General features: G+C 43.0%; 1 protein-coding gene across 1 annotated transcript in view; it reads left to right on the forward strand.

Annotated features, from left to right (window-relative positions):
• The window catches only part of PLTP (phospholipid transfer protein), a 75766-nt gene that overhangs the window by 46501 nt on the left and 14974 nt on the right, over nt 1-14291 (forward strand). Inside the window, exons 3-10 of the mRNA XM_069752205.1 lie at nt 2951-3050; nt 3702-3830; nt 3925-4080; nt 7310-7373; nt 7916-7979; nt 8320-8411; nt 13549-13725; nt 14052-14111. Coding sequence (XP_069608306.1) covers nt 2951-3050; nt 3702-3830; nt 3925-4080; nt 7310-7373; nt 7916-7979; nt 8320-8411; nt 13549-13725; nt 14052-14111 — 842 coding nt within the window. The remainder of the gene's footprint in view (nt 1-2950; nt 3051-3701; nt 3831-3924; nt 4081-7309; nt 7374-7915; nt 7980-8319; nt 8412-13548; nt 13726-14051; nt 14112-14291) is intronic.

Consider the following 14291-nt stretch of genomic DNA (forward strand, 5'->3'; position numbering starts at 1 on the left):
GAACTTTTTCAGTCACTATGTCCACAGGTTAACCATTTAAAATATAACAAATGTGTATTAACACTAAGTAAAGCCATGACAGCTAATATAACTACTATAGAAGATATATTGAAAAATGTTTGGTTTTGTACTTAACTATTGAGACAATATATTGATGAAGCAGATACTGCGGTTGGCATGACTATGTTACCAATGCCTGCCGCAGTTCTATATTTTGAGGGATCTTCTAATCAAGTTCCTTGCTGTATTATTTTTTTCTTTTAACTTAGACAAATATAAGTGAAAATTTCTGGTTTAGAAAGGTAGCCTATTATGTGAATACCATATTTGCGTAATGGCTTGCACTTTTTTTTATTCTAATAAGTGGAGCTTAGAGAAAGTGATCTTTGCCTTAAATTTGAGTTTCCAATCCATAAATGATGGAAGATGCAAATTTGCATATTTAATTTCTTTAAAGGCATGGCTTAACACTGACGCATAAAATGCAAATTCCCCTTTATATATTCACATTAAAGCTTATTCAGCAGTGAACAAGTTGTGCTAGTATATCTGTTCTCTTCTTGGCCATAAAACAATTCTACTACTGAGACAAAGAGAAAACAGTCAGCATGGACTTGAGTGTAACTATAACATGCACTTGATAGATTGCAGGTAAATTGCATTTTAAATATGTTAGAAATATAAATGCAAGTGCAGCTGCAGGGAGAATATTAAGTTTTATTCTCCTTGCAGCCACTTGCTTCCAGTCATCGCTGTAGTGCAGGGGCCATGAACTGTCACTATATAGTGAGAGCGCTGTAATCGCTCTCCGTGCATCTTAACTACCATACTGCTTCATGTGCACACTGCAAGGGAGTCTTTCAGTCTATTAGTAGAAACAAAGAGCTGCAGCGAGAATATAACTTAATTTTCTCCCTGTAGCCACACTTCCCGTGCTGAACATGTGTATAATGTTTGCTGATCACTAGAACAGGAGGAAAGGGTGATCAAGAATTCTGTTCTAGATATCAGTGGGGCTCTGTGGTGGTGATCCACAATTATCATGTACCTTTTGGGTAAGGGATAATTTTTTTGTGAGAATAACTGCTTATGGTCCTCATTTCCCATAGAGCAAAATTTACCAAAGCTGCCAATTTCAGCTTGACCAGATGACTATCATACGTGGATGAGGGCCTCCCAGCTCTCTTCCCCCCCATAGTGTGAGATCAGCCGCCACCAAAGATATCTGTTAGCAGCTTACTTCCCCCTTCCCATTGAAAACACATACCTACTTAGCGAAGCTGAGCATGCATATGTATAGAGGGTTTGGAAGAAAAGATTTTGCTTTTGACAGCTGTAGAAGGTGTATGGGCACCTCAATGCTCAATTTTAGGCAGTGGCTTTTATGTGGTTTTCATGTATAACTCTGCAGAGGAAATATCTAGGAAATACTGATTCTATATATGCCTTATATTATCCTTGGAAGAATATTTGAAAAATGTATTTAAATGTGTATGGTATGTGAACATATCTTGTAAAGTATGTCATAAGCCATCAACCCCAAAAGGTTACCTCTGACAGATTTGGATCAAGCCACTCTTTCTAGCTTATCCTAGGGGAACCCTGCCTTCACGCTTTAACCACCATACAGAGATCTGGACTTCCTGAGGTCCACTGGGTTGCATGCAACAGATGTTGGCTGTCTTGTCAAAGAAAGTTGGAATAATATAATGCATGTAGTCAGGTTACAATCTGGGTTAGGAAGCAGATCAGGGTCAAGTTCAAATGTAGCACCAAAGCACAATGTAGAAGCCAAGCAATAGCTGACCACAAGCGACAGCAGGGAGCTGATTACACCTGCTGGGCTGCCAGAGAGCACACAAACCCATTAGCCCAGCGATAGTGGCTATAGCATCTCCTCTATCACCTTCCTGCAGAGTGAATACATGGCATCAGAAGAAGACTTTGCTAGAGCAGATCCAGGTAGTGATGTTGTAAGCAGGTTGTGGGATGCAGTGGTGGACAGGAGGCAAAGCAAGGGTTAACAATTTTAATTAACACTGGAATACTCCTCGCATGGAGATAAACGGTTAACGGGGGGGGGGGTAGACAGTTCAAAATTTAAATAGTATGCAGGGTTAAAGAAAAGTAGAGAAGGTATTAACAGTTCTTCTTGGGTCAACTTATCCTGTCAGTCATTTCTTACGACGTGGTGGATCACAGAGCAGGTGATGGTGACCACAACGGCTGGAGCGGCGCTTATCCAATGAGGTCCTAAAGGCATCGACGATCCATCTTCTGGCGGCAGCGTTTGGTCTCTGGTACCTTCCGCTGAGCCCCTAGTCCATATACTGATGTGGCTGCAGGAACGTGGGCCACTACACAGTCTGAGCTCACTGTAGTCCGGCAGATATACATTGAGGAATCGGGGCACAGATGGAGGTCCTGCTCCCAATATCTCTTAGGCGGCGCTCGCACAGTATTCACGGGCTCGGAGCTTTTGGCCGCTCGCTTCATGGTGGCCAACGGACACACCGAACGCCTCTCCTCACAGTCTCTGTCAGCGATGATGGCCATGCGCGGGCCTGCGCTGTACTGATACTCACGGGCCAGAGCACTCACTTCTCCCTGCTGCGCGCTGCCTGTTCCCACCAAATCTTCCTTTTATCCCTGTGCGCTGAGGCTGTGTACCCTTAGCCACACCCCTTGCTTCCACCTGCAAGGATTGGTCCGGTCCCTTAAGCTTTCCCCGGACAACAGAGTAGACAGCCATGATAGTTCCGGGGCCGACACAGAACAGGTATCCGTGGCACAGTCCCTCTTCTTACAATGTGACAGATGCTAGACTGATCTATGACCACAAATAGGATAGCAATAGCTCCAAAGGCAAATAAGTATTATGTACATATAGAATACATAAAGCTTTTGTCTCGTGCTGTGTGGGGACTAAATGAACATTTCTTTGAATTAGTGAAACATGAGGGACTGAAGTTTGTGGAACAGGAGCTGGAGAACATCACAATTCCAGATGTGAATGGAAGTGAGGGGAGATTCAGCTACAGCATAAACAAGTAAGTAATCTTAGATTGAATGAATGTCCCTGTCAAATTGTTTATGATCTTGTGTATCATAAATGTCAATGTAAATTCTCCATTGTCGTCGTATATATTGTGTGCAATCATCACATTCTGATTTTGGAACTTGAAGATTATCCTGAGATGAGTGTCAATAAACAGCTGCTGCTCATCTTATTGTAGTCTGTCACAGGTTGTTTTTGCAGATGGTTTCATCCGCTGTGCCAACCACAGATTGATAGACAAACAACATTGGCATTTCATACAGCAGGTTTTTTTTTTAAATTGACCAGCCACTGAATGTTAAAGACTTAAAATCTCAGAAAACTGTAAAATAAAAATGATACCTTACCAATCCCCCTCTGTCACTATACCAGCTCATTCACCATCCGCAATGTTATCTCGTGATATATGTTATGATGAGTCAAAAGTTAAGTTAAAGGAAAAAATCCTTCCAATTTTGGAAGCCACTGGTAGATATACTTTTACATGTTTCTTGACTTTCAGCATTGGCTTTTCCATTTGTAGACCTATTCCATAATAAGCAGTAGTAACTAGCTACATGTAGGACATCCTGTAGGTGTTGAGTCCTGAAATGTCTATAGGCACTGTCTCATAAATGAATGAATTTTGATCCTTTCTTCCCAGCGTACGTGTCACAAACTTACAGCTGTCCCAGTCTGAGTTGTGGTTTCAGCCGAACAGACAACTGGTATTAGACATTAATAATGCATCTATAAGCCTCAACTTCCAGAGAAAACTTCTCTACTGGCTCTTGTGAGTATCATCCGGATATTAGTGCTACCTTATCTCTAATCTCTCCCACATGTTGTGGTCAAATAAGAGAATGATGACGTTATGTGCTCTTCAGCTATGACGTGGGGATGATCAATGCCTCAGCGGAAGGAGTGCACATTAAAACTGATCTGGATCTTGCCAGAGATTCAAAAGGACGTTTGAAGATTTCCAATATGACATGTAATGCATCAATCAACAGAATGCAGGCTGGATTCAGCGGTACACTCAAGTAAGTGAATTACCATACTATGAGATCAGCTAAAACACAATAGTACAAATGTACATTACCTCAAAATTACTACTATGTTCTTGTTATGGTACAGAATAAATATATTCCATCTGAAGAACTGCTAATAAAAAGAGCCTAATGCCCATATTTTATTGGTTGGGCTTTCACTTAAATAGTCCATTATGCAGGTAATAGTCCATAATCAGTGTAGAGGTCAAAATGAGCTTTTCTCGGCAATAACTGCTTATTGCCGTTGGTTTCCGAAGTGGATTTACAACTATCATTTGATCATCAATCTGGATTCAATTTAATAGGAATCTGTCATTCAATTTAATAGGAATCTGTCAGAACCCCCAACACTTTTAAACCACCACCATTATATGTTACAGCTTTATCTCTGCATAAAAATGTGGTTTTTTTTAATGTTTGTATATAGTGCCACTTGAGCAGGACTAGTCCAGCAGGACGTCTATTCACCCAGATTGGTCCAGCTTCAGTTGCTGTAATGTGAATCTCGTCCATGTTTACGACATCTTTGCTCCTTGGGCATGCGCAATGAAGTCAGGTATACTGTCCCCAGGTTCGATGGCGCATGACCAGGCAGCAAATGTCTCATGCATGCTAGGTTCACATCTGTGTTTTTGGCAATGTTGCAGATTCATTGATTTTTATAGAATCAACTGCTGTAACTTGCTGAGCTATTTTTCCAGTAAGATGAGAGAAACCACGACAGAACCCTGATTAACCCACTATAAATCAATGGGGCCTGTCTGGCACTAATCATGTCTGTCACGTGATGGATTCAGCCCTGGTACAAATTCCAGAACAGATTAACAATTCATAACACTGATGTAAACCCAGCTTAATGCATTATGCCCAGTGTTGCTAAACTTTCTGGCAAATTTGAGGTACCTAATTTACAGTGGGGCAAAAAAGTATTTAGTCAGTCAGCAATAGTGCAAGTTCCACCACTTAAAAAGATGAGAGGCGTCTGTAATTTACATCATAGGTAGACCTCAACTATGGGAGACAAACTGAGAAAAAAAAATCCAGAAAATCACATTGTCTGTTTTTTTAACAATTTATTTGCATATTATGGTGGAAAATAAGTATTTGGTCAGAAACAAACAATCAAGATTTCTGGCTCTCACAGACCTGTAACTTCTTCTTTAAGAGTCTCCTCTTTCCCCCACTCATTACCTGTAGTAATGGCACCTGTTTAAACTTGTTATCAGTATAAAAAGACACCTGTGCACACCCTCAAACAGTCTGACTCCAAACTCCACTATGGTGAAGACCAAAGAGCTGTCAAAGGACACCAGAAACAAAATTGTAGCCCTGCACCAGGCTGGGAAGACTGAATCTGCAATAGCCAACCAGCTTGGAGTGAAGAAATCAACAGTGGGAGCAATAATTAGAAAATGGAAGACATACAAGACCACTGATAATCTCCCTCGATCTGGGGCTCCACGCAAAATCCCACCCCGTGGGGTCAGAATGATCACAAGAATGGTGAGCAAAAATCCCAGAACCACGCGGGGGGACCTAGTGAATGAACTGCAGAGAGCTGGGACCAATGTAACAAGGCCTACCATAAGTAACACACTACGCCACCATGGACTCAGATCCTGCAGTGCCAGACGTGTCCCACTGCTTAAGCCAGTACATGTCCGGGCCCGTCTGAAGTTTGCTAGAGAGCATTTGGATGATCCAGAGGAGTTTTGGGAGAATGTCCTATGGTCTGATGAAACCAAACTGGACCTGTTTGGTAGAAACACAACTTGTCGTGTTTGGAGGAAAAAGAATACTGAGTTGCATCCATCAAACACCATACCTACTGTAAAGCATGGTGGTGGAAACATCATGCTTTGGGGCTGTTTCTCTGCAAAGGGGCCAGGACGACTGATCCGGGTACATGAAAGAATGAATGGGGCCATGTATCGTGAGATTTTGAGTGCAAACCTCCTTCCATCAGCAAGGGCATTGAAGATGAAACGTGGCTGGGTCTTTCAACATGACAATGATCCAAAGCACACCATCAGGGCAACGAAGGAGTGGCTTCGTAAGAAGCATTTCAAGGTCCTGGAGTGGCCTAGCCAGTCTCCAGATCTCAACCCTATAGAAAACCTTTGGAGGGAGTTGAAAGTCCGTGCTGCCAAGCGAAAAGCCAAAAACATCACTGCTCTAGAGGAGATCTGCATGGAGGAATGGGCCAACATACCAACAACAGTGTGTGGCAACCTTGTGAAGACTTACAGAAAACGTTTGACCTCTGTCATTGCCAACAAAAAATATATTACAAAGTATTGAGATGAAATTTTGTTTCTGACCAAATACTTATTTTCCACCATAATATGCAAATAAATTGTTAAAAAAAAACAGACAATGTGATTTTCTGGATTTTTTTTTCTCAGTTTGTCTCCCATAGTTGAGGTCTACCTATGATGTAAATTACAGACGCCCCTCATCTTTTTAAGTGGTGGAACTTGCACTATTGCTGACTGACTAAATACTTTTTTGCCCCACTGTATATTAACCTAAGTAATTCCATATAATGGACAAGATTTGTTAGATGTTCAGCGATCATCTCAGGGTTATTAGCAACTTGCCAAGTGATCACCTATCCTGTGTGACATGTAGTAGGAAATTGAGCATGGCAGTCTTAAAGATATCGTGCAGCCGATGAAAAGTAAAGAAATAAATCTCAGTAAGCTTTGATATAAAATAAATATTCACCTTATAGTTACTGTTCACATGATACCTGGGTCTCTCATCTGTCTTTAGATGTATTGTTTGGTCCAGAGGAACATGTGACCTCTGCAGCCAATCACTGACTGCAGTTATGGCATGTTGGTCCCAATATCTGGCTACATTGGTGACGTGTTGATCAACATTGTGACTAGTGAATGGCTGCAGCAGTCATATGTTTGTATAGATTGAGCTTGAAGTAGAGACTGGTGGGGAACCCAGGCAATGTAGGACTTGCTGAAAGCTAAGATTGTGACTACTGGTACCTACAACTATCCTGAGAGTGGCTCTCTGAAATGCCCCATTGAAATAGAGCAATGGTCCCTCAAGCATGTCACTGCTCCATTCATTGTCCGGCATAGTGGCATTTGCGGCCACCTCTCTATTCTGATCAGCCCCATATTTAAATTAAACAGCATGTACACTTTTAGACCACTCCTATAATGTTACATCTCATGTTCTTGGGTTCCTTGTATTTCAGAAGGGTGTATGACTTTCTGGCTTCTTTCATAACTACTGGAATGAGATTTCTACTAAACCAACAGGTAGGTACAAGTGCTGCCTGTCATAATGTAGCACAATATACAGTATATTCTTCTACCAATACATCAAATGTTCCAAACACTAATCTGACTGCAGACTAGAGGAGCGCTACCTAAAGATCCTTTGGGTAATGCCAACATATGCTGTGGTATCAGTCTTTGGCCCAGGAAAGCTGGTAATCTAACAACGTACATAAAATCCAGGCATTTGGCAAGAAGCTCAATTCACTCCCATAGAATCAAATAAACCCATAGCCATGAACTAATGCCAAAGACGAAGTGTAGGGTATAGATTTAAATATACATTAGCATCAAAGTGTGATGATCGGCATGCCTGTACTGTTATACTTTTGAAAATTCTTATGGGAAGTCCATAGCTAACATTTCCTGCAATCATCTGACTCAATTATAATGACCTTTGTAATAGATAAGTAAAATCAGCTTTTTTGCTCCATGATTTGATATACGGTACATGTATTCCGCTTTTTGTAAGTATTTCCTAATGTTGAGAGAACCCCATAATTAGAAATGATGTTCTGTTACAGATTTGTCCAGCACTGAGACATGCTGGGATGGTGCTGCTAAATTCCATGCTTAACACTGTCCCAGGTGAGTATCTTCCATTATCATGATGTACAATAACAAATTTTATTGTGGTACCGTGTTGGCCAGAAAAATCGATGTGAATACTTTTCTGCCCAATGATGACAGAAGTATTCTAGGAGTGATACCTTTATTGGCTATTTCTGGTTAGCCAATAAAGGTATCACTCCTAGAATACTTCTGTCATCATTGGGCAGAAAAGTATTCACATCCCAGGTGAGTAGGAAGACAAAGCCCTTGGTGTAACGTCTGAATGTTGAGGTTTGCTCTGCCACAAATTTATGTAAACTTGAGGGTTTGGCCACGATGTCTTGATATGTTTTTATTATTCATTGTTCTTTTGCAGTAAAGAATCCAGTGGATGATTACATAGGCATCGACTATTCTCTTCTTAGCGATCCTGATGTGTCAGAAGACAGTTTGGATATGGATTTTAGGGTAGGTATACCGTACTACATCGCCTGTGTGCCTCTACGTCAGGGATGTTCAACCCAAATACACAGAGGGTCAAAATTAAAAGCTTGGACAATGTTGCGGGCCAACCTTGATATTTATTAAAGAAATGTCTACAATTGAGGAAGTTTTTTCTTCTCATCAAATATAACGACGAACGTTTTCATATGGAAATAAGCTTAAAGTGGTACATTTTCATTGATAGATCTTAGAATAAAAATAAGTTACACAATTGTATTTAATAAAAAAAGTATTAAAAACATGGGATTAATTGGTAAACGTTAGGAATGAATGATGGTAACAAGTAGGGAAACTGCGAAGAGTGGGGGGTACAGGAAAGGATAAGGTTGTTATTTAGTCAGAGTTATTACCGGTAACTCTGGTTCAAATAACAGACATAAGGATCAAAAGGTTGGAATGTAGACCTGGAAATGAAGACAAGGTGGAACTCAGAAAAGGGAAGGTGAAAATGATTAAAAAATAATTGATTAATGGAAATCTGTGTAGTGCATAGGTAAATATATGGGCAAGGGGATATGTATGAGTAATGGGAGATGAGACCAGTAATGAGGAGGAATGCTGATAATAATAATAATTTTATTTATATAGCGCCAACATATTCCGCAACGCTTTACAAATTATAGAGGGGCTTTGTACAGACAATAGACATTACAGCGTAACAGAAATCACAGTTCAAAACAGATACCAAGAGGAATGAGGGCCCTGTTCGCAAGCTTACAAACCATGAGGAAAAGGGGAGACACGAGAGGTGGATGGTAATATGTAGGCCTACGTAGTGTAGGCAGAATGGTGAAAATTGTATGTAGTCATAGAGCAGGCTTAGGCTTCTTTCACACTTCCGTCTTCCAAATCTGCACAGGATCCGTCAAGACATTGAAATGACGGATCCTGTGCAGATTGTGGAAAACGTGTGCACTGGGCCCGTCTTTCTGACGGAACCGTCGAGGCTATGTGCACCTGTTGTGTATGCGTCTTCGCAGCGGTTTTCCGTTGCGAAAATGCATACACAACACAAACCAGGTAAAAAAAATAAAAAAATCGCAGTATTCTCACCTACCGGCGTCCCGCGCAGCGATGCTCCCGGCAGCTAGCGTTCCTAGTAATACATTGCGAAATCTCGCGAGAAGTCGCGGTCGCACAAGAACGTGACTTCTCACGAGATTTCGCAATGTATTACTAGGAACGCTAGCTGCCGGGAGCATCGGTGACGCTGCGCGGGATGTCGGTAGGTGAGAATATTGCGATTTTTTTTTTTTACATTATTTTTAACATTATATCTTGTTACTATTGATGCTGCATAGGCAGCATCAATAGTAAAAAGAGAAAGAGCGAGCGAGCGAGAATATTCCTGACGGGAAATTCTTCCACGCATGCTCAGTTTGAAAAGATGGGACCCGTCGCTGGATTCCTGCTTTTCACAGTCAGCAACGCATGACTGCGCCCATAGGTTTCCATTGTAGCCAGTGGCGGGCAGCGCAGGATGCGTCGCTGACCGATTTTCTGATGTACAGAAAAAACGTTCCTCTGAACGTTTTCTCTGCCCGATGGACCGTTTTTTTTTACGCAGGATTCAGTGCACGACGGATGAAGCGGATGGCCATCCGTCACAATCCGTCGCTAATACAAGTCTATGGGAAAATGCAGGATCCCGCATTCTCAAAAATCAACGGATTGTGATGGGAGCTGAAAGACGGAAGTGTGAAGGAGGCCTAAGGCTTCTTTCACACTTGCTTTGGTACGGGTCTCGCTAAGCGTCGGCCCGACGTACCGACGCACGTTGTGAAAATTATGAATGACGTGGGCAGCGGATGCAGTTTTTCAATGCATCCGCTGCCCATTCTAAAGTCTGGGGAAGAGGGGGCGGAGTTCAGGCTGCGCATACACGGTAGAAATTGGTGGACGTGACATATGAAAAAACGTTCCCTTGAACCTTTTTTCGTGCCGACGGTCCGCCAAAACACGACGGATCCAGTGCACGATGGACGCGACATGTGGCCATACGTCGCGATCTGTCGCTAATACAAGTCAATGGTAAAAACTCATCATGCGCGGCACATTTGCAGAATCCGTTTTTTGCCCAAAACGGCAGATTGCGACGGATTCAAAATAACGCAAGTGTGAAAGTAGCCTTAGCTGTAGGGAAAGTCAGGATAAGACCAGTGGTGAGGCATAGTGATTGTGGAATATGCAACAGGAGATAGGCATAACACTGCAAGACAGAATGGGAATAACAGCAGGTAGTCAAAATGCAGGCTTACTTTAAGAGCCGGAAGAGGGTCAGTGGATGCAGCATTGAGCATGCCGTGGGAAGGAGTGGGGGAGCCATGCGTGTATTTGTGTGTGTGTGTGTGTGTGAGTGTTGGATGAGGGCACCAGAAACTAGGCGCCTAAATAGAGTGTGAGCCCCCACACAGCCTCTCCATATAGAGTATGAACCTCTACAAAGGTCCCCATATACAATATGAGCCCCTACAAAGCTCCCCATATACAATATTAACCCCTACAAAGCTCCCTACATATAATATGAACCCCTACATAGCTCTCTATATACAATATGAACCCCCTACATAGCTCCCCATATACAATATGGACCCCTACATAGCTCCCTGTCACGCTCACGCCCTGACTGGTGGGCGTGAGCTCGGGGGGTTTGTGGCCCCACTGTGCCACAAACCAGACTACCCTGGAAGGGGCGTGACTATGACAGCTGCCTGGGTTTTCACTGGAGCCTCTGATGGTGAGGTCAGGCTTGTGCAGCAGGCAGCTGCCTCGTGCTACTCCAGGGTGGTGTCTGGCTGTGGATGCTGATCCCACTTGGGAGACAGGAACACCAGGATTGGTGCGGGCATTAGGCAGGACTGGCAGAAGAGCACGGCTGGAACTCAGACGAGTAGGCTGGCAGAGATACGGCAGAGAACACAGGACTGGCTAGGACAGCAGGAACACAGGACTGGAAGGCAGGGCAGGAACGGCAGGAACACTGGATTGGGAGGCACTGCAGAGAACACAGGACTGGAAGGCATGGCAGGAACGGCAGGACTGGCAGGAACACAGGATTGGGTGATATGAAATATGAAGGAACAGGTAGGGACCTGTTCACACAGGAGTTGCAGGAAAGGAAACAAGCAGAAAGGAATGAGGTATGAAGAAACAGGTAGGGACCGGTTCACACTGGAGGTGCAGGAACAGATATGTAATATGAAGAAACAGGTAGGGACCTGTTCACACAGGAGAGGAGTGCAAGACTGCAGATAGGAGTGGAAAAGCAGCAAGAGATAGCGTAGCAACAAAAGCTGAGCAGAGCCACAAAGAATGTGGAGAGAAGCTGCAGCAAGAGATACTGCAGAAGCTAAGCAGAGTGGAACCGCAAGGATTGCAGAGAGGAACTGCAGCAAAAGGTTTCTGCAGCAACGGGAGCGGAGCAGAGTAGAACGGAGCAGAACCGCAGGAGTGCGGAGCTGCGGCAAAGCCACCAAGATACAGAGCAGGCAGAGCCACAAGAGTGCGGAGTGTAAGCAGACTGAGAACACAAGGAAAGATACAGCAGGGAAGGAAGCCACAGACAAGAAGACCGAGATAAGACTAAGTACAAACAAGGCAATGGAACAAGACACAGGGACAAAGACACAGGGACCAGGATATTCTGCCTCCTGGAGGGCGGACTACAAGATCAAGGCAATAGCACAGAGAAAAGCCTCCAGAGAGGGAGTAACTCAGAGCAAGGCCAGGCAAACTCAGCAGCTAAACACTAACTGAGCAAACACATTGCACAGGCCCAGAGCACAGGGTGGAGCTGCACTATATACAGGAGGCCTCTTGATAATTGGTCAGGAACTGATTAGACAGATGCACCTGATTCCTATAAGAACCAGAGAGTTCAGGCGCCGGCCCCCTATACACATAGCCATGAGGCATGCAGAGAGCAAAGACACAGAACATGGAGCTGGCATGAAACAGAAACCACATCATGACCTGGAGCAGTGGGTAAGATAGTGTGAGAGATGTGAGGGCATGACGTGATGCCAGCAGAGTTGTTACACTCCCTATATACAATATGAACCCTTACTTAGCTCCCTATATACAATATGAGCCCCTGCATAGCTCTCTATATACAATATGTACCCCTACATTGCTCCCCATATACAATATAAACCACTACATTGCTCCCAATATACAATATGAACACTTACATAACTCCCCACATAGCCTCTCAAGATACACAATAAGCATGTCTTTGGATCTATAAAAGGTAACGCTATCCATTCCCCCAACTATCTTTCAAACTTCTTGGACTGGTCTATGTGATGCATCAGAAAATGATGTAGAAGATTATTTAGGTCCCTCTGTGATATCTCTAACAAAAATAAATGGTTTCTTAGGTCGACTAAAAAAAAAACTTGAAAAATGTGTCTGCCTCATTGCAATCCAGCTTTCACAGATTACAAACTTAGCTGAGCTCATTTTTCTTATAAGGCTTGGTTCACACTTCGTTATGGGTGTCCGTTAGATGGACTGTGTTACACCGCGGCATAACGCAGTGTAACGTAGTCCGTTAGGCTGGGTTCACATTACGTTACTGGCGTCCATCAGACGGACTACGTTACACCATGGCATAACGCGGTGTAACGCAGTCTGTTAATGCCGCCATTGAGTCCAATGTCGGACACATCGCTAGCGCACGCCCACAATGGGCGTGCCCTAGCGATGTACCGTCATTGATTGACGGACCATGGGACGCGGGCTGCAGCGTTTCCAGGTCCATCACTGCTAGCACAGATAAAGCATCTGCTAGCTCTATCTGCGCTAGCGCGATGACACATCGGCACTTGCGTTAACGGCAGCCTGTTAACGTATGTGTTGAACGGGCTGCTGTTAACGCAATGTGAACCTGGCCTAATACAATAATACAAAAAAATCAAGGTGGTAGATCGAGCTCTTGCCCTGATAATCTCAAAACTTTTTCAGTTGTCCAAACAGAACTAAGCAAAGAACCATCATGGACCAACGACATCTAAAGTGACAAACTACGCTCCATTAAGGGTCAAAATGCTCTTGCATGCGTCATATCGGCACCACTAAATTTGTTTCTCATCATTTTCAGGGCATGTTCTACTCCCTAAATGCGGAGAATGACACAATCCCCAACACATCCCCAGCACTCCACATAAAGCAGAAGGAACGCATGGTCTACATCGCCCTTTCTGAGTATTTTTTTGATTCAGCCATGTACGCTTACTATCGGTCAAATATTCTCAGTTTGGAAATTGCAAATGAACAGGTAAGTATTTATTCTATATCTTGATACATACAGTACTACTCCACGCAATGATCAATGTCCCTAAAGGGCCAGCAGGCCATTCAATAGCACCTCCAGCTACGCAGGTGGGAAACAGAATATATTTAGAATCTTTAAAGAACAAACCCCTAATATATTGTCATTGACGGCAACTGACTTGACATTGGATAAGAGGATCCTACTATTTTATGGAAGTCTATACATTGCACAGGGGAACCAAGCTTTATATAGTAATAAAATACTGCCCCCTGATATAACACACTGGAATTTATGGGACATTTGTTACTTAAATCATGTCTGTCTTTCAGATGCCTAAGGACTTGGAAGTCTTGCTGCGGACTTCATACTTTGGAAGTCTTATGCTTCTGGTAAGGAATTTTTTTTTTAACCTTGTAAACCTTGTTGTATTGTAAAGATTTATGTTAATAAAATATATTAGAAAAGAGGAAAGGAAGGGAGGGCACCATCAACCCAAATCAGGAAATAGGATCAACCTGAAGCATGTCAGTATACAGTAACATATTTTAAACAGAAAAGAAACATGCTAG

Source organism: Ranitomeya imitator, chromosome 2 (assembly GCF_032444005.1).
Source record: "Ranitomeya imitator isolate aRanImi1 chromosome 2, aRanImi1.pri, whole genome shotgun sequence".
Classification (NCBI taxonomy): Eukaryota; Metazoa; Chordata; class Amphibia; order Anura; family Dendrobatidae; genus Ranitomeya; species Ranitomeya imitator.